Genomic DNA, 18,857 nt, shown 5'->3' with positions numbered 1-18,857 from the left:
TTTTTTTTATTGTGTATGGTTGTATTAAAACTTTACAAAAGAGGAAGAAAATGTCAACAGTACATAAAAAGAAAAATTCATGTAAACTTAATGTGTTGACAATTAAAATAAATAATGTACTCCCTTAGGATAGTACAATAATGTCTAAAGAAAAGCCTATATGTTTTAAAAAACAGAATGCAATCAATCACATATGATACAAATGAAGGTTACGTATGAAGCTAGACAGAGCCAAGCCCTCTCACGTAGTTCGGATACACAGACAGCGTTGCCATACCAGTTCAGTTGGTAAACCCAAGTATAGAGATTTTAGTACATTCAGACAGGAATCTCTAAGGGTTTTGAGTTGTGTGCAAAACAAAACAAGATGTTTAGCCGTTTCAGGAACTAAATGGCAAAATCTGCAGAGGCTGTCTGCCACCGAGATCTGTTTCCACCTCAATTTAGTGTCCAGGGTTGGGAGAATGTTCCAGCGCAATCTGAGTAAGGCTTGTCGATGGTCCCGATTGGGAAAAATCATGAGAATTGGGGAAAGAGTGTCTCTTTTCTTGTGTTCATGTGCCAGATGAGACATGGAGCTATATGAATGGAAAGCATCCATGGTCCGGCACCAATCATAGTCCCACAGCTTCTTTTTAGTTTTTGTATGATTAGTAGTTAGCTGTTCTAAATCCGAGCTGATGTTACACAGAATGGTTTTGCACAGTTTAGCGAATTTAGATAAGAAACCAGATTGATTAATGTTGTTCCCAACAAGTTCATATAGGGTATTGGATGTAGGTGCCTTGAGTTTGGCATAGAGCATAAGCATCCTCCAGCCAACTCGAGATTTTAAAGAGATGTAGCCTAGCTCAAATCGAATCACAGCCAGAGGGACAGCATTAGGGAGAAGTAAAACCCATCTCCAGATGTCGCATTCAATCACATCGAGTTTGCAGATGGTTAACCCCCTACATAGCTCCAAACCATATATCAGTTTCGGGGCTATTTTACCCTCGAAGAAGAGGAGGGCAGATCTAATAGAGAATAGGCCATATTTGCGGTCGATTTTAAGGACCTGCCTAGCAAGTGCCTTCGCTTTTTTCAGGAGGTTTATCTGTCCTTTCCAGCCTCTACTAGCTCCGACATGATAGCCCAGGTAAGTAAAGTAGGTGGAGCAGGGATATCACTGGGCTAACCTGGTAAAGGAAAGGATGTGCTAGCCACCTTCTAGAGCAGGGGTCTGCAACCTTTGGCTTTCAGGATGGTTTGGACTAGGGCTCCCTACATGGGAGTCGCAGTCCAAAATATCCAGGGAGCCGTACATTGCAGACTCCAGCTCAAGAGTCTGCACTGGTCAGTTGTCCAACACCCCTTCTCCTAGAGGCCAAATTATATCGCTGGTACCATGGGCAGGGAGCCGCTTCCTGGTTAGCTGCCTAGGGAGCTGTCAGCTGGTGCCACGGACAGTCCTCTAGATGGTCCCAGTGAGAAGGCCTGATTCGCAGATGCTTACTACCCTGATGCTATATCATATTTGTGAATCTTCGCTCTAAACAAATGTCAATGACCGACGCATGTGCCCCTCCCCACAATGGTGGCCTCCTCACCTATATGATCTCCGCAAGAGTCGCAGTACTCTGCATACAGGGTCTCGTAGCACTGGCAGCAGTAGGGCCTACTCTCCTTCATGATGTAGCGCTGCCCACCAAGCCGCTGCTCGCAGTCGAAGCAACAGAAGTGGCTCATGTGCCAGTGTCGCCCCTCTGCTTCTGTGCACTCATCTGCAAAGATGATCTGTGAGAGGGTGGGGGTAAGAGGGGACAGGATCACTGTATAGTCAGCATACAAAAATACATTCATTCAGTCGTCGTCCCCCCTTTTCTTCCTGCACCTATCAAGACCTACCCTGCCTGCTGCATAAACCCAGCACTTCCCATTTGCTGGCTGCACTACCACTGTTTGTTGCCTTTATTATTTATTTATTAATATTTATTTGTTTCTCCTTTGCTCCGCACTTTCCACTTCTCCCCCCTTCCTTGCACTTTAATCCTGCCCCTCTCACATGCACTTGCGCGTTCTCAAGGTCACTGGACCTAGTAAGGTCGTTGTTTTGTTCTCCCCTGTTCCCCTCCCTTGCCTTGTCACGCTCTGAAACACTTGTGTACGAGCGCGATAGAAATAAAATATCAATTCAATTCATTCATACTGGGCGGGCCGGTTGAAGCAACAGCAGAAAGAGCCACCAGATATCGGCGACCCAGACCTTGGCCACCTTTTTGCCTTCGTCCAGATTCCTCTACAGAACAGTCAAATAGCCAGTGTAAGGGAGTCCCAGAGGAAGTGTAGTCTTCTGTCGCAAGCCTTCAAAAGAACTTCCAATGATGGCCTGTGGGAACCCACGTGCCATTTGCATGCGAGATGTAAACACTGTTAGAGCACAGTTGCCCTCTTTTTTTGTTTGAGGGGCTTGTGAGTGAGGGGTACAATATATGAACGAAATCCCACAAGCTACCCCACCTTTACACATAAGAAGGGGGTCAGGCTAAGTGTATTCAGTGTAGACTTGCTGTTTGTTAATCAGCAGATACACGAGGTCAGGGTCACTTAAACGTCGGGGTCGCTTATGACTTCATTTTTGGAGCTGTTAGTCACTAAAAGCGGATTGTTGAAGTTGTACATCGTTATCGGATGCATGTGATATTGGAATATATCTGCCATTTGTCTCTTTTGTATTTCATAATTATGTATGTTCTATGAAGTATACTACGCCTTGTGCTGTTTTAAAAATGTTTTGAATAAAATGTCTTAAGTGACACTGACCTCATGCATCTGCTGATTAACAAACAGTAAGTCTAAACTGAATACACTTGACCTGACCCCCTTGATATGTGTAAAGGTGGGGTAGCTTGTGGGATTGTGTTTATATATTTTCCTGTGAGAGACTGGATCAGGTCCCGGCCATCCTTGCAATCTTATTTCCCAGTCATATCTTCTGTGCATACAGAGTTGGGCCCTGCACATGATCTCATTGTTGCCAGGAGCTGGGCTAAGAGGTCACAGCAAGAAAGGCAGCCTGTCCAGACACTAGCGTGCATCTGCCCTTCAACAGTTCCACTCCCCCGACTGACATGTGTGCATCGACTCACTCTCGCGAATACGCACCAATGAGCCGCCACAGGACCAAGCATGGATTAAGGGCATGAGGGAAAGGGGAGCGGATCATTGTGTATTTCAGGGTCCCCTGGAAGCACTGTGATAGGTATCAGGTGGTAATATCCCAACAAAAATATCGCTGTATATAGGGCCGTTTGGTTCGCCATAGGCGAAATTTTTGTTGGGGATATTATGTATGGGCGGGGGTGTCCCCCGCAGGGTCCATGTGTGAATTTCGCCGCAAAAAGATGCCGATATTTTTGCATCGCGATATTTTTGCGGCAGAATTATCAAATGGAACCCTGTGATAGAGCAGGTCTCCATTTTAGAGCACGCATAGGTTCCATCCTCCTTTCCTTGCATGTGCAGGGTTGTGTGCGCACGGGCCAGCAAGCAGCCGCTCTCTTTCCCGGGATGTTCCTTACCCTCAGGCCGAGTATACAGGTCCAGGCCAGTGAAAGGTAGACCATAGTAACGTGCTGGGGTGTGATACAGAAGTACTGGGCAGCGGAGGCCCATGTGCCTAGCCTACCACACGCTGCTTTGCAACCCTTGGCTTGGAGGGGGTCCAAGGCCAAGACTGGAATGAAAGCAGCTGGCCTCGTCAGTCACTCTTCCAGGAGGAAAAAGTCTGAACTGGAGGAAGGGACTGCCACCAGTAGGAGGCCACGCGTCAAGTTGGACAGTTCTTCACCTGCCATGGGGGGCTAAAGCTCAGCTTGGGGTCAGGGTGGCTCTACAAAATCAACATGGCCGAGACAGGAAACATTATTTGTGCAAATCAGTCAAGCTCTTGGCAGCCGCTGCCAACCGGCCTCACTGATCAAATATTGCCCACTGAAGGGGTGAACCTGAACATAAGGCTTCGTTTCCTGGTGCTAAAAGGACTGTATGCCTGGTAAACACTGTGTTCTCATGTTGGGAGCATCGCCAACTCTTGCTTGTGGTCTATAAATACATGTTCTAGGCTGTACTTCCGCGGCAGCGCGGACCTCCTTCACTGGCTTATCTGCCCTCGTTACACGGCTACGTGTAGCTTTACACTTAGGCCGGTGATGACAGGGCTGGGAAAGTGTTGACAGATATGGGTTTCCTTGCCCGGATCTGGCGCCCACTTCCTGGTGGTGAAGGGGACGCCATCCACCTCAAGGGCCTGGGTGTGGCTGGGACTTAAATCAAGGCAGCTCTTGTGGTTCTTTACGTTATAAATATACCCAGTGCATCCGGGTGATAAATGTGATGTGATAGCATGAGAAACACGATGCCCCTGGGGGTGGAGCGAGAAACCGCGATGGTCTAGAGCCTGAAGGGGACAGCACAGATTTCTGCCTTGTCGTCACCGGCGAGATGTGGCTCACTGCCAACCCCACAGCATAGCCCTCTTCGGGACAATCAAGGCTCTGGCCCCTGCTCAGCAGACCGACCCTTGGAGTAATGCATTCAAACGGTATCTGGTCTTTCCATCTAATGCCATTCCATTGAATTGTTTCCATCTAAAAACTTTGCATCTAATGCATATTTTTGGGAGGTAAAGGGTTAGTTTTTGTTTATGTGCATTATAAAGGGTAAAAAACAGGGGTTGGGGGCACTCCCCCCAAACACAAAAACATTTGATGCAATGGCATTAGATGGAAAGACTATAAACCCCTTCGAACACTCACCTGGAGCAAAACCCGCTTGTGCTCACCCGATACCTGGTGTAGGGCCCAAAGATACTCACTGGACCCAGTGGCGCAAAGTCCACTCACTCTTACATCTACCTCTGGAGCCGTGCCCAACCTGTTGCCAAGAATCATTTGGATCAGGCCCGCTCACACTCCCCTTACCCCACAAAACATTACCCACACAAAACCATCTGATCCCCCAGAGCAGTTCTCGTACACACATGGTTTGTTACACAGCGTAGGACTGTTTGCACTCACCCTGTTCCCTGGACCTGTGCCTGCACACCCTCACCTTGTCTGCTACCACTGGCAGCCATGTCACAGACATCTTCCTTTGAAGCAGAGCCTTCTCTTGCACTCTGCCCCCCTGGAGCAGTGTCTGTTCACAATCCCTTTGTGGCAGGACTGGAAGCCCTGTGCCCACTTGCCCTCACCCTGTCACATGGAGCTCTGCTTCCTTACCCTACCCCTCGCTCCAGGCTCGGCCTCCTAGTTCTCTGTGCCCGCCCACTTGACTTATCCAAAGGTGCAATGAGCGATCACACTCACCTCATCACAGGCCTGGCAGCGCGGTTTCAGCAGTTCAGCATGGTGCCGGCCACAGTAGATTTTGCCACCTTGGTAGAAGTAGATCAGGTCGGTGAGCAGTTCGGTGCACCGGGCACACGTGAAGCACTGCGGGTGCCAACACACGCCATGCCCAGCTCTGCTAGCAAACACTGCAATGTCGCCCCCTCGGATTTGCTTCCCGCACTAAGGAGAGAAAATAGAGAGTCACAATGGGTTCGCATACCTGCATCTCACCGAACCACAGTCTGAGACCACCATGCCAAAACCTGATACTGATCTACCACATGTGGAGTACATCCTGCAGAATCCAGAGCCGGAAGTGCCACATCCCTGCCTCTTCTATACCCGGGCTAAAGATTCCTTAGCCAGCCCTGTGCATCTATAGGTAAACACCACCAGAGTGAGCTCCTCGACAAACCCCACATATCACAGCCCCACCCTGATGGTCCTGCTTCAGGACTGCAATGTGGCGAGCTGGCACCCCGGTCACTTGCCCTCCGGGCCTGTACCTGCTGAACGTGACCCTGTGCTGCCTGCGGAAGTGTTGGCTATGAGCTTTCCTGGTTGCAGGACAACAATCAGACCTAATAAAATAATTGGCATTTGTATACTGCGCACTACAACCTTCAGAGACTCTTGAATACCAAATGTTTTAATATGACGCCACACCTCTGCCATTTTGGAAGTCTTGCGAGGAAAGGAGGCAGGCGGGTGGCAATCAGGAACAGAGTGAAAGGCGGATGTGGATTTGGGAATGTATGTCTAAATGGCACTGGCAGGGTTGGTGCATTGCGGAGGCCACCATCAGAAAGCCATGCCCCTGCTAGGTCAGTCTCTGCCAGTGCCATGTTGGGCCTGTTCCCACCAGGCAACGACGCCAGGCATCCCCCCACCCACTGTGTCCCCATTGCCGTCACACTTAGTCTCTGCGGTTCACACTCCGGAAGCCGCCAGGGTTAAGCGTAGCGTGCTTCTTCATGTCGGCCCATGCACAACGCTCTTTACCATGGCGGCCTCCAGACTGCCAATGGAATTTTGGGATGTGATGTTGATACTTGCAGGATGCGGTCCCAGAGTTCCTGAGTGTGGGTGGAATTCCAGGTGGTGGTGGCGGAGAACAACATTGGGTGCCTTTTTCATCCAGGGCGGCAGGCTCAAGATCGATCCATTGAAGTCAGCGCTGTGAAGACCTAGTTGGCTGCTGGTGGGAGGAGGGGTGTTGATGAGGTGAACGTATATGGTGAGCAGTGTAATTTCTCCACTGAAGCAGTGCGGCTGTTGGCCGCTTGCTGCCATGTGCGACGGCTGATTGCGCCATTATTGTAAGGTGGAAAGGGTTGAAGATGTCAGGAGGTTAGTGGGAAAAGGGCACATGGAATGGTTACGCCAGATGGAACCTTTTAGTTCAAGATTTGTTTGTTTAGTGGTGCTAGTGTGTTTGGTTGCAGTGTCTGTTGACTGGGATTCTTACTTTTTTTAGTTTCATTTAAGGGGCCTAAGGAGACAGCCCTGAATGATCCCCCGTACTCCTTGCCTGATATCTTTTGTTTACTTGTTGGGATGCCCATGGAACTAGGCCTAGGAGACACGTTGGTAGGATTGTTATGCTAATGCCCATAGTGGTGTCGGTTGAATAGCTAGGGTTTCATTCACTTTCTGACGGTCAGGTGGTTTTCCTCTGGGGAGTGGGGAGTGCACATATACACCCCCCCCCCCCCCAAGTAAGCCATCTTGAAGTCTTACACAAGCCTGCTTGGTTCCATGTAATAATGTCCCCTCAAAAATATCGGCATGCAAAAAAAAAAATCGCAGAAAAATTGCCGTCTTTTGTGGGGACATTATTACATGGAATCTTCATGGGGAGCGGGGGACAGTCCCGCTGCCCCTGTCCCTATATATATGGTCACCCATATGATATCGCCATGACCTTTTCCCGGCGATATTATATACGGCGACCATATATATGGGGATAATATTACCCGATACCGCCTGCTTACAGCAGCTTTCACTGCTCCTCAGCCCCAACTGAAGTCTATTCTCCTCCAGCATCCCAGATCTGAACCCTACATTTTCAGAGGCTTGTGGCGACTCACAGCATACCAGTTTAACTAGATAGCTAGGCTATCCTCCTCTCCACAGCCTCGAGGCTTTCTGGAATGGCCCAAGAGACCTTGTGTAAAGCATGCAGCCGTGCCTCTCAGACCGGTGTGCTGCTACAGCTCTGTAACGGCAGTATGTGCTTGCGGGGAGTATACAGTGCACGCTTACACATCAAGTTGGCACCATTTTACAGTTAATTCAATACGTAGCTAGACCGGCTAACAAGTCCCACACACCAATGTCTGCTACACGAACTATAAAATGCTAGGTCTTACTACTACACTGAATCGTGTTTCCCAAGTCGCGATCATGTAGGATCGTAGTCCATGCACTGCTCTTGGTGGGTGGTGATCAGTGAGAAACCGGCAGTGCATAATTGAAGAACTCTTCAAAGCTTGGATCTTCACTCTATTTACCAAACACTGAGGTGGAGGCCCAGTACTGGGCTGTTTCTTAGCATGCCGTGAACTTCACCTCCTCGGGGCTTGGGAACAGCCCTAGTTGTAAACAAGCCTTGCCTTTTCTCTAGGACCAGGGTTTCCTTCCTTGATATCCATATCACGCACCACATCCCAGGGACTGCAGGTGCCCCTGGACTGAGTGTTACGGGAAATGGAACGCTACTGTGTCAAAGCTGGAACTCTTTAGGCCCCCAGAATGTAACCGCTCTCGAAGGAACTTGGTCTTTTCTGCAGTAAGGAGCAGACGGAGCTCAATGCGCATTCCAGCAATACCTTCATTTATTTCCCATTTCCTCACTCCACGCGGGAAACTGAAACCTGTCAGCGAGTCACAGGCGAGACTATACCCACTCCCCGAGCAGACATCTTGGGGCCTTTTCTCTTTGGGCACTGGATTAGGTCCACAGTCCTAGCCCCCATCAATATCCACCAACCTACCACCGTCTCGGCCCCAAGGTCACATGAGAGAACACACACACACATACCTGTGTTGATTGGTGTGCCTGCAACTTTTTATCGCAGCGAACCAGATTCAGATCTCACCCCAGTGTGTGGAACCACGGGATTGCTGCAGGAAATCCCGCCACAGTGCTGAGCTGCCTGATTAACCAGTACTGCTAAGGTGTGGGTGTCCCAGTCTTTAGCATTCCATGGGGGAAAGCCGCCCTCATCCCTCACAGTGCAAAAGGTTTGAAAATCGAAGGACCGTTGCAATGGTATTTTCAAAATAAGTTCATGGGACAAATTGTGGTCCTGACAACATTAGGGGTGGGGGAGGGCCTTTCAAGAGTTAGTCCTACTTCTATGTTAGTTGCCCTGCCCTGGTTTTTTACTTTTTGAATCTGGTCACCCTACATTTACCTCACACTGTACCTGCTCTCTGTTGGTTCTGGCGGGTAACTCTGGCCCCTCCCTCCCACCAGTCACTGGGTCACAGAGTTCTACTGCAACCCCTTCCTGCCTGGCACAGCCATGCGGCTCACCTGCTCGCAGATGGCTCCCGTGATGGTGACGGGGAAGAGGCGCACGGTTCCCCGGCCCAGGTTCTCCCGCTTCCGCTGCTGGCTGAACAGTCGCAGCTCCTTCTTCTCATCTTCCTCCAGGGAATTGCAGTACTGGACCTAGGAACAGAGGCGCGTGGGCATTAAAACAGGAGCAGGGCTGCAGGCCCGGAAGCAAACTGCATTCAGACAATATAGAGCGAAAATACTGAACCGGGAGGATTCAACGAACAAGACGCTTATAAAGAAAAATAAAGAAAATAAATTAGAAACACAGGCCAATTAAACGGCAAACACATGCGCAGGCAGGCTCCAGACACAAAGCAACGCCCTTCTTGTTAACTAAACACACATAATGCGCACTAATTACAAAGGAGGGCCCAGCAATTGCGTGCGTGTGTGTGTGTGTGGGGGCTGGGCCCGAACCTCACCTCGCTGTCATGCGGGGGCAGCTGGTGCAGGAGCTGCTTGATGCGGTAGCGCTCGCCCGCGCTGTTCACGTAAGGGACCTTGTCTTCGGGAATGCAGCTGAAGTACTGGTACACCTGCCAATCGGGATCAAAGGAAACAGTGGGCGGGACGAATGGCAAACTTATCAGAACCACACAAGAAACTATTTGAAAGCCACACGGAGTTCTGCAGCACAAGTCTAATGCGGTTTCACGTGCAGTACACACTTCTGCCCCCTAGTGGTGGCTCTGAATTAGACGCACAAGCGCTAAAGGGCAGGCGGCACGTCGAGGACACGGGTGACCAGCTCCCATTTGACACCAACATGTATTATAGACTCCTTTCTTAGCTCAGCTTAATCTTCAAATGCAGTACAGGTTAACTCGTGTATTGGCAGTGGTAGAATTGTACCGAAAAAAAGAAGTGGAACTGTGGCCTCGGCGGGGGAGAGGGTAAGCGGAAGCGCAGTGCAGCATAGTCTTGCGGCCGGGGCATTGCAATAGTCTAAGTGACTAGTAACTAAGGCTCCTATTACATCTTCACACTTGCACATGGACATGAGTGGAGACATCCTGTGCATAGAATGGTGACTATAGTCCTAAAACGTAGAGGAATGGTAAATAGAAAAATTAAAACTAGTGGAACACTGCTCCCGTCCGTTTCCACTCAATTCGATCACTGTGTATTGGCAGCCTTAATCTCCCTTCCAACAGGCTGATTGGACGCCCTGGCCACCAGGACAGCGACCAGACCGGTCATTGACCAGGAAGAATCCATTTGAATAAAATGGAGGCCGGGGACGCGTGCATGGCTGCAGGTGCTTCCCTCATATGCCGGGCTGTGCCACATAACGCAGTGCTCACAAAACGCAGACAGAGAGAGGGGACTGGATGGCAGATTCACCTGAAGGAAAGTGATCTAAGCGATGTCAACACAAAAGTCACTACAGCGAGTAATTTATACTTACTGGTAAAGCCAGGCCACCTTTCCCCAGACTCACGAGAAGATTTCAAAGGCATTAATCTGGTACGAGAAAGGCACTCTATTTATCGATCGCTACAATGAACCAAAGAAGTGTTTTGCAGTGCTCACGCAAACCCAGCACCCATGGACACTGCTGGCCAATGGGCCGGCTCCGAGAACTGGCATCAGATCTCTAGCTGGATCCCACTGGCCTCTGCCTCAGCTACGGCAAAGATCCCACACAAGGCCCTATGTTTGATTTTTCGGTAAGCCCCCGACGGGTGGCGGGGGCGCACCGAAAAAACGTTCTCAATGTCTTTTGGTTCAGTGAACCAAGGGAGAAACGTTTTTGCTGTGCATATGACAGAATGAAGGCTCGCTGGGCCACACACAATACAAGAACAGCAGGGGGCTCAGTTGCTGAGAGTGTTCAACTGAGCCCCCTGCTGTTCTTGTATTGTGTGTGGCCCCGCGAGCTGCTCTTGCATGATAGAAAATAAAGGGCGCATTGCCTCCAGCTCACCGTCATGCAAAATTAAGTAGGTTTGCATGACATGAGCTGCAGGAATAGCTCCTGTTATTTGGGGGAAAAGGTGGAGGAGGGCAGAACTCATGGTGCTATCTCCAACCCTGTTTACAATAGGCGCAGTGATCCCATGAGCCATCTTAGCACAGTTGCAGGTTAACACCGACCTCTGCAGCAGGAGCATGAACTCCTTGGCTCCACTGCAGCAGTTGTACTGTGATTGACACCGTTCCCGGTGTTGACGCTTACCCACAGGACCACACAGAATTGTCATCAAAGCACATGTCTCATATTTGGATATTTTGTTTTCCAGGGAATATTGCACTATAGCTTGCTGGGTTTAAAAGGTGACCCTTTATATTTTGCCAACATAGTTGCAGCATGAAAGAGATTGCACCATTTTAAAACAAACTATTTTGAACATTTCATTTGAGCAGAGTTCAACTGGCCGCTCCACCCCCTCTGAGCTCCACCTCCTCAGAACGCTGCTTCCAAACTCCCCCCCCCAACCCAGCCCTCGTGGGATCCCCCTTCACACATTTTCCTTTACCACCACTGCCCGTGGAGTAATGGCGGGCACTCGGCAGCATGAGGAACGGGCACCGGAAGGCTACCAAGGCGGCTTCGGCCCTCGCAGCAGGAACCCCGGAATGGGACGCACTTCCGCTAGTGCTCGGCATTACAGGATGGATGCGCGTAATGGAGGCATTCGCCACCACTTTCTGTCAGAGAGAATACCGTATGTAACGAACTGTCTGCCAGCGGGCCGCATATCTTTCATATGGCCAAGTTAGAGAGCTTGGCACAAACTGGCTAATCCTGACCTAGTGGAAATTACTGCAACCAAAGGCGATGTTTGCTACGTCACCAGTTAAAGGCTGCTTATCCTTCCGGAAAGGACCCTGTGCCACACAATCCAAGTCCCGAGCTCGTGTACTGAGTGCTTGCTGAATGTCCTGCTGCTGGGATAGTAATAGGAGGAGGCCAGAAACTCAAAATACGCACATGATCATCTCTACTCTCCTGAGAGCAACTTATAAAAAGGAGTTCAGCGTCCTGTTCAGGAAGTTTGCAGAAGCGGAACGTAAACCATGCACCTTTTTACCTCATCTTCCATAAACCGCTGTCCCACATTTAAACTTGTCCCTTACACCCCCCATACATGCCAACATTCGCGACCACCTGGGGGGGAGATTTTGAAACAAAAAACGGGAGACAAGAATTTCCCCATAGAATTGCTTTGGGGATTTAATTATTTTAGGCGGGAGTAAGTAAAAAATAGCAATATTTTTCATCAAAAAGTCGGGAGTCTCCTGCCTAAATCGGGAGGGTTGGCATGTATCGGGAGTCTCCCTCCTAAATCGGGAGGGTTGGCATGTATGCCCCCCCCAACCCCTCTTGCGGGCTTCAGAGGTCCTTGCTTCCGGCAGCCCATCCCAGCAGGGCTGTAATGCCTTTAGTAACACGTGTGCTTTGACATGTTTGATCAACTCTCAGAAGAGGCCCCGAGGCTGGTTGACGGATTGCTTGTTTTACTTTTGCAGACATGTAAATATCCACTAATTTGTAGTCATTTGCATTGCAGATTGCCTCCTGAACAGATAATCCAGGCAAGGGGCGCAAACTCAGTCAGTGCACCCGGCCGCCCATGCGATCGCAAGAGAATGGACCGGTGTCCTGCCAACCAGATCCTTCGGCTGGTGACCGGGGCCTCTGGGCAGTGCTGCAGAGAGCTCTGGTTGTGAAGCTCTACCAGCTCGCCCTTTGCCACACAAGCAGGCTGGCATATCTTGCAAGCAGGTGCAACAGAGGCAAGGCCGCCACTATGGCACCAGACCTTGATGCTGCCGGGCAGACTAGCTGGGGCTCCTCAAGGGGCTAGCTGGAGAGGGAGACGGACTACCACATCTCGGTGAGAGTTAAAAGGAGAACCCCAGGATAATCTCTAAAAGGGGGAATTACTAATGAGAACTTTGGGAAATATCTTTTTGCTGAAATTGGGTAAGGAGGGGAAAGGGGGCGGGGGGTCAATAACCATCACGCCTGAAGAAAAACAATCTTATCCCTGGTGTGAAAGGGATTCTGAAAAAAGCATAAGTAGGGACTCCCAAAGGGTCGGGGTGGGACTCACTACTTCAGTAGAAAACCAAGGGGAGCGGTTCTTAGTTGGATAATAAATGTCCAGGCCACTCTCACAGCATATCCACCTGCGGGAGCCATCGCCGTGATCCCAGACATTCCCGGCATGTTCTTCTAGAGGACCTCACCAAGAGGCCTCAGATTATTGGCAGATCACATGGAACGGCCATGTCTGGTGGCACTGCTTTAATATTTGGAAGACGCATATATTCACCCCCTAGCCTGGAGGAGAAACTGGGCTCAGTTCATCGACACATCCAAAAGGGCTTCATACTGTGGGGACTTGCCCTGGTGAGGGTCTGCAAGCCCTGGCCTTTTTGATTTGTATTCACTAATAAAATGGCACGGGTCATTCCATCTCTGAAGGGGTAATCTGCAGATCAGATTCTCCATTCATAAGCACCCTACCAAAAGCGTAGGGGGTAGCTGTACCCTGCTGCACCAGTATCCTGATTTGCAGCACCTGCTCTACAGCCAGTGACACAGAGCAGGTTCAGAGGTCACAGTTGCCCATTTGACAGGTGCAGTACAGCCACGTCTCGGCACCATAGCGGCTGCATTTAAGATATGCACACCTGTACCAAAACTATGATGATCATAGGTAGTCCAGGCTGGAGGCAGGGTAAACCCTGAAAATAAATGATGCCCGAGTAAAGGCATGGTGAATGACACTACTTATAATAATTGCAGCCACATCCAATTAAAGTTTACACATGGTTAGCTCCTGTGAGCCAGTTCAGCTGCGGAAGGGGATGTGTATTCTGGCCCAACAGGCTGAGCCTGCCAACTGACAGGACAGCAACCTAAAAGGCCATGCTTCTTCTTTGATATATTTGTGATGATAGGTAACACCCTCCTTCAGACACTGCTGCACAACAGGCAGCTGTCCTGGGCACAGGCATCAAAGGGGCACACCCATTCAAGGGGAAAAGCTTCACACCAGGGTGCTGCATTTCTAAAGGCCTTTGATCCTAGTAAGAAGGGAAGGAGGTGGGGTTAGTGTAGGAGATCACTGTACAGTGCAGGAAGACTTTGACAATCTTGTTTCTCTCTGCCCCCCTCTCTCCTTCCTGTCCCATGACTTTCTCTTGTTTTTCTCTGCCCCCTCTCTCTCCTTCCTGTCCCCGTGACTTTCTCTAGATCAGTGGTCTTCAAATTTTTTAGCCCTGCCCCCCCCCCCCCCCCCCCCCCCCCCGAGAAAAATGTGGGCAGGCCGGGCTCCCCCAAAAATGCCAAATGGACAGTAAGGCTATGAATTATCGTGTGCCGTCACCGCACCCTACTCTCAGTATAGTACCTGGGCTCCCCCACCTGCTCCCATCACATTCTCTGGACTCCGTCATCCCACTCCTAGCCCTGTCCCTGTGCTCTCCACACAGCAGACCCTGGGCTCTCCAAACCCTGCTCCCACCACCATCCCATGGCTCCTGCAAATCCTGCTCCTACCACAGCCCCTGGGCTCCCCCACCCTGCTCCCAGCACAGTCCCAGAGCCAGTGGTGGCTGGTGAATTTAAGTGGTGGGGCTTAAATATTTCCACCAGATATGCCATAGAGACCAAGCGCAGCTAGGGAGCTTGAACCAATCAAGGGGACATTGGGGGGTTTTCAACCGTGAATTTTATTTAAATAATGGGTTACAATGTTGCATTTTAGAAAATGGGTAAAAAGCCAAACAGTTTGCAATTGGCACTGGGGGTCCCACGGGGCAGCCATGATATTTTTTACTGGACATCTATGATAGATGTCCAGTAAAAAGATACCATCCCTGTCCCCTGGGCCCCACAGTGCCCAACACAATCCACATGATTATGTGTGTAAGCAAGGCGCTGGGGGGCCCAGGGGGCAGGCATTGGAATTTTTGACTGGACATCTACGATAGATCTCCAGTAAAAACAAAACCATCCCTGTCCCATGGGCTCCACAGTGACTCGGAAGGAGAGCTGATTTTGGCAGGTGGTTTGAAATGCCTTAGTTGTACAATACAACCCCTCTTACCCCCCTCGCCATAGGGCCCCAAGCTGGGAGGCTTGTGAGGGGCAAAGCTGCAAACAACTCTGCAAAAGGGCAACCAAGACACGTCTCAACTGAGAACTAGCAAGTCTACACAACAAGAGTAAGTACCTCTTTGTTTACAGTACCTTAGGTCTGAAGAAATTGGATCGAGCTGGCGTCCGTTTCCGTTGTAGTATGGTAGATCGTCGTTGTTCCTGGGCCTCAGTCTTGGGGACAAGAGGGAGGACATCTGGGGACTCCTGCACTATGGTTTGAAGGTCAGCGGCAGCAATGGGCAAACTTCAGATCAGCAGCACTTCACGATTTCAGCTTCTTGCGAATAGCACCACTGCGGTTCTCGGATACCCTGTAGACTTTCCTCGCATCTGGGGTCCAGCACTCTGTTGAGGTGGCTCAGGCTTAGTCAGTCCTGCTTCATGGGAATCCGGAGGATCTTACTGGAGCTCGGGTCCGACTTAAAAATGAGACATTCTAATCTGGTGTTCCTCTCTGTGGCAATCGGTTCCTGCAGCAGAAATTGAAGTACAGCCAGCTCTGAGAGGATGTCCAGATGAGTTCGCTTTGGTGTTGATTGGTCTCACCAACCCAAGGGGAGAAGTCATCCTTGCAGGGCTTCTCTAGTCGAGGTGAATTCGGAGCACAGCAGCAGGGCTTCACTGGGCAAAACAACGGTCCAGGAGTTGCAGCAGGTGTCTCTTCAATTCTTCGGATTCCTTCATCCAGTTGTTGACTCTGCCTTCCAAGCAAAAGACCTTGCCTTTTATGCAGGTTTCACCCATTCATTTGCAGCCTAGCTGTCACTCACACAGCAGGGTGGCTGTCCTCCAAGGACAGCCAGACAATCACATTTGGATGAATTCCTGTCACCTAGGAGATTAAGCACAGGGAGTTTTGGGAACCTCCCTCGCTTCCTGCCATGTCAGACACGCTGGTGCCAGAACACCGCCAAAGACAAAACGAACAAAAGGGACCAAACCTGGTTTGGCACGCAGAGTAAATCTCAAGAAGGACCTTTAGAATAAGAAATGGCGAAAAAAGAAGACCTGGCCATTTTGACCCAATTGCAGCCTTTGGTAAAAGCACACAATGTTAGAAGAAAAAAGTAAACCACTGCCACCAGCCATTAATTGTAGAAAGGGTAACATAAAAATGTTAGATGAGAAACTAGACAAAGGGGACACCAAGTAACCCCACCAGCACCCTACTGTAAGATAGTGTGTGCTGGGTCTAGAAAGTTACAAATGTAAGTGAAGTCAATTTCACTTCACTGCTCTTGGAAACAGTAGTTTATCCAAGAGAAGAAATTTAAACCTTTGAGAAATCTGAAAGACTTCCCTGTGCCACTGCAATGAAGGTGCCTTGTTCCACAATGTAAAAAGATAATGCCTATGGCGTTTGTCAGACTCCAAAACCAAAAGAAACACAGAAACTAAAATCGGACCAAAACACATGGGTGAGCGAGAAAAAGGCTCACTCATTCCTTTGCACCTTTATTTGTGGTTGGCCTTGTGGTGGCCATTTTACCACTACAGCAGCAAAATGGCTACGCCCTTTCTTTTTGGCCAGTAGTCCTCCTAGCCATGAATTGGCCATATATGGTAATGCCCCCCTGCATGGACCCTGGCCAGAGCCAGGGAAATAAACTTTATGTACAGGACTGGTTTGGACTGGGCATGGAGCCCTAGACACACTAATCCACATCAAAACCAGGGCAAGGCCATGACTGTGGCTGAGCTGGCTATACAAGCCTGGCTAGCCGCCCAAGAGTTTGAATGGTGCGGGTCGTAAGATGGTCTGGGGTCACCTGGTTCCTGCATACATCTATTCTGTCTGGCATCTGGGATATTCCAAAAGTAGACCATTGGAACTGGTAATCTGAAGCATGGCATGCTACAGGGGCACACCTGAAAGATGTTGCTGCAACACGTGCTGCCAAAAACAGAAGATCCTGGACAGCAAAGCTGTGCCCTTTGTCAACCAGGGGAACCCAACACCGTCTCCGTCCATGGAGTCAGTGGAAAAAAGCTCTGTCCTGCATGTTCCTGGAAGTCCTCTCTATGCCTGTTGAAGTGGTTGGCCCGTTGCTGGCCTGCACCACTCAGAGTGGGGACTCTTCTGCGCTGGGACAATGTGCTGTCTGCAGTTGAGGGCGCAAACTCTGAAGCTCTGATGCTGCTGCTCTCCACCAGGGCTGTGCTGGAGCAGAAGTCCTCAGGTCGCCCCCCCATCACATGCAGAAACTTGCTGGCTCACAAAGACTGCTGGTCTCTGCTGCTTCTCCGGGATCCATCTTCCTTGCGGCATCAAAGCAGAGACCCATCTTCACTGAAAGCCCAAAATCCAACCGGCAGGAATCCTGAAATGGAGGTTGCGACTGGAGACTAAACACCAACTACCTGGACCCATCCGTCAAACAAAGAAACCTCTGCGGTTCCATGTCTTTACCCTAGCTGCATTTACTGCGCATGTCTTTCCTGTGCAGCAAACACATCAGTGCTCTTTTCATTGTGCACAGTTCCACCCTGGACCGCTCTTTCAAAGGAGGTCCACCCTTGGCCCCATGCTTCCTCAACAGTGAGGGGATTCCACCCCTTGATACGTCCCAAACATTACACTCGCTCTTACCGCAGACTCCCGCCAAGGCTATGCTTACTCTTCTGCTGCGCACCAATGATCCATCGGCACCACGCTCCCTAAATGCCCACTTCCCGTCCGCTTCCTGTACACACACCCTCCTCGCTTTTTTCTCCTTGCTACATGGTTCTTTGCCGCAATGCAAGTGCTGTGCGGTAAAAACCTGCATTGCTCTTGCAGTGCGGCCAAGACACGACACCTCTGCACTTGTGACCACTGAACCTCCAACACCTCCACAATCAACAGTAACAGCAGTAACCCCCCCCATCGGCTTTAACTTACCTTAAGTTGTTGGTCTTCTTGATTGGGGTTTGCGGTGCCGTGCTGCAAACCCTTTTGGTTGCCGCACTGATCTCCATGGAATCTTGTAGGGTGTAAAGTCCTTTCCTGCAACTATCCTTGTCTTGCTTCGGTGATGGAACCTGGATATAGGTATCTTGTCAATGGCCCCACTAGAAAACTAAGGATGGTAGCTGCCCCTTTTTTCTCTTCAGTGAAGGGGAAGTTGAAGGTTGGGGAGAAGAGGTTGGAGAAGGCATATTGGATAAGTGGAGAATGGAGGACAGTAGGAGCTGGTGACTCATGAGGTGCTGAAGGTGGAGGAGGGGAGAGGACGCTGGAGAAAAGGAGGTTGGTGAAGCGGCGATGACAGGTGAAAGTGGTCACGATTCTAGGTTAACTAAGGAGGAGAAAGTAAGGAGATGGATGAGGTTGAGAAGGAGCACAAAAAAAAACAGACGGAGGAAGCAACTGGTGGTTTGAAGAAACCAGAGAGGAAGATAGCAGGCAAAGGGGGACCTTGCAGACATCAAAGGGAAGCATGGAGGAGATAAAGGACAGCCAAAGAGGGCTCAGGAGAGAGAGGGAACAGCCCCATACATGTCAAATGCCAGGTGGATCAGAGCGGAGGAAGAACAAGCAGGCGGCCCAGTATTGAGGTGGTGATAACCAGAGTGCTAGGAGTAGGAGGAAAGGGAAGAGGATTTCTTGAGAAATGAGGCCATCACAAATCGTCGCAGAGGTAGAATAGGAGAAGGGTTTGTGAACCAGTGTCAGGTTCCCTAAGCCTGGAATAAAAGGGCGCCAATCAAGCCAGCCTACCTAACAGCCTGAGTCGCCTACACCCCGGTGAAAGCTTTGTGGGCTGGGCTTGGAGAGTCGCAGTCTCCTCCCAGTCGCTGTCAAGGTTCGGCGTACATC

General features: G+C 50.1%; 1 protein-coding gene across 2 annotated transcripts in view; it reads right to left on the bottom strand.

Annotated features, from left to right (window-relative positions):
* The window catches only part of PRICKLE3 (prickle planar cell polarity protein 3), a 215,539-nt gene that overhangs the window by 5,780 nt on the left and 190,902 nt on the right, over positions 1 to 18,857 (bottom strand). For both annotated transcript variants that reach the window (XM_069645273.1, XM_069645274.1), the window contains 4 exons: positions 9,363 to 9,476; positions 8,914 to 9,051; positions 5,349 to 5,552; positions 1,590 to 1,776 (listed from right to left, as the gene is read on the bottom strand). In XM_069645273.1, coding sequence (XP_069501374.1) covers positions 1,590 to 1,776; positions 5,349 to 5,552; positions 8,914 to 9,051; positions 9,363 to 9,476 — 643 coding nt within the window. The remainder of the gene's footprint in view (positions 1 to 1,589; positions 1,777 to 5,348; positions 5,553 to 8,913; positions 9,052 to 9,362; positions 9,477 to 18,857) is intronic.

The sequence above is a fragment of the Ambystoma mexicanum genome, chromosome 2p, assembly GCF_040938575.1.
Source record: "Ambystoma mexicanum isolate Mex_15411 chromosome 2p, UKY_AmexF1_1, whole genome shotgun sequence".
NCBI classification, from domain to species: Eukaryota; Metazoa; Chordata; class Amphibia; order Caudata; family Ambystomatidae; genus Ambystoma; species Ambystoma mexicanum.
Note: the sequence above shows the minus strand (reverse complement) of the source record. Positions and strands in the feature narration are given on the sequence as shown.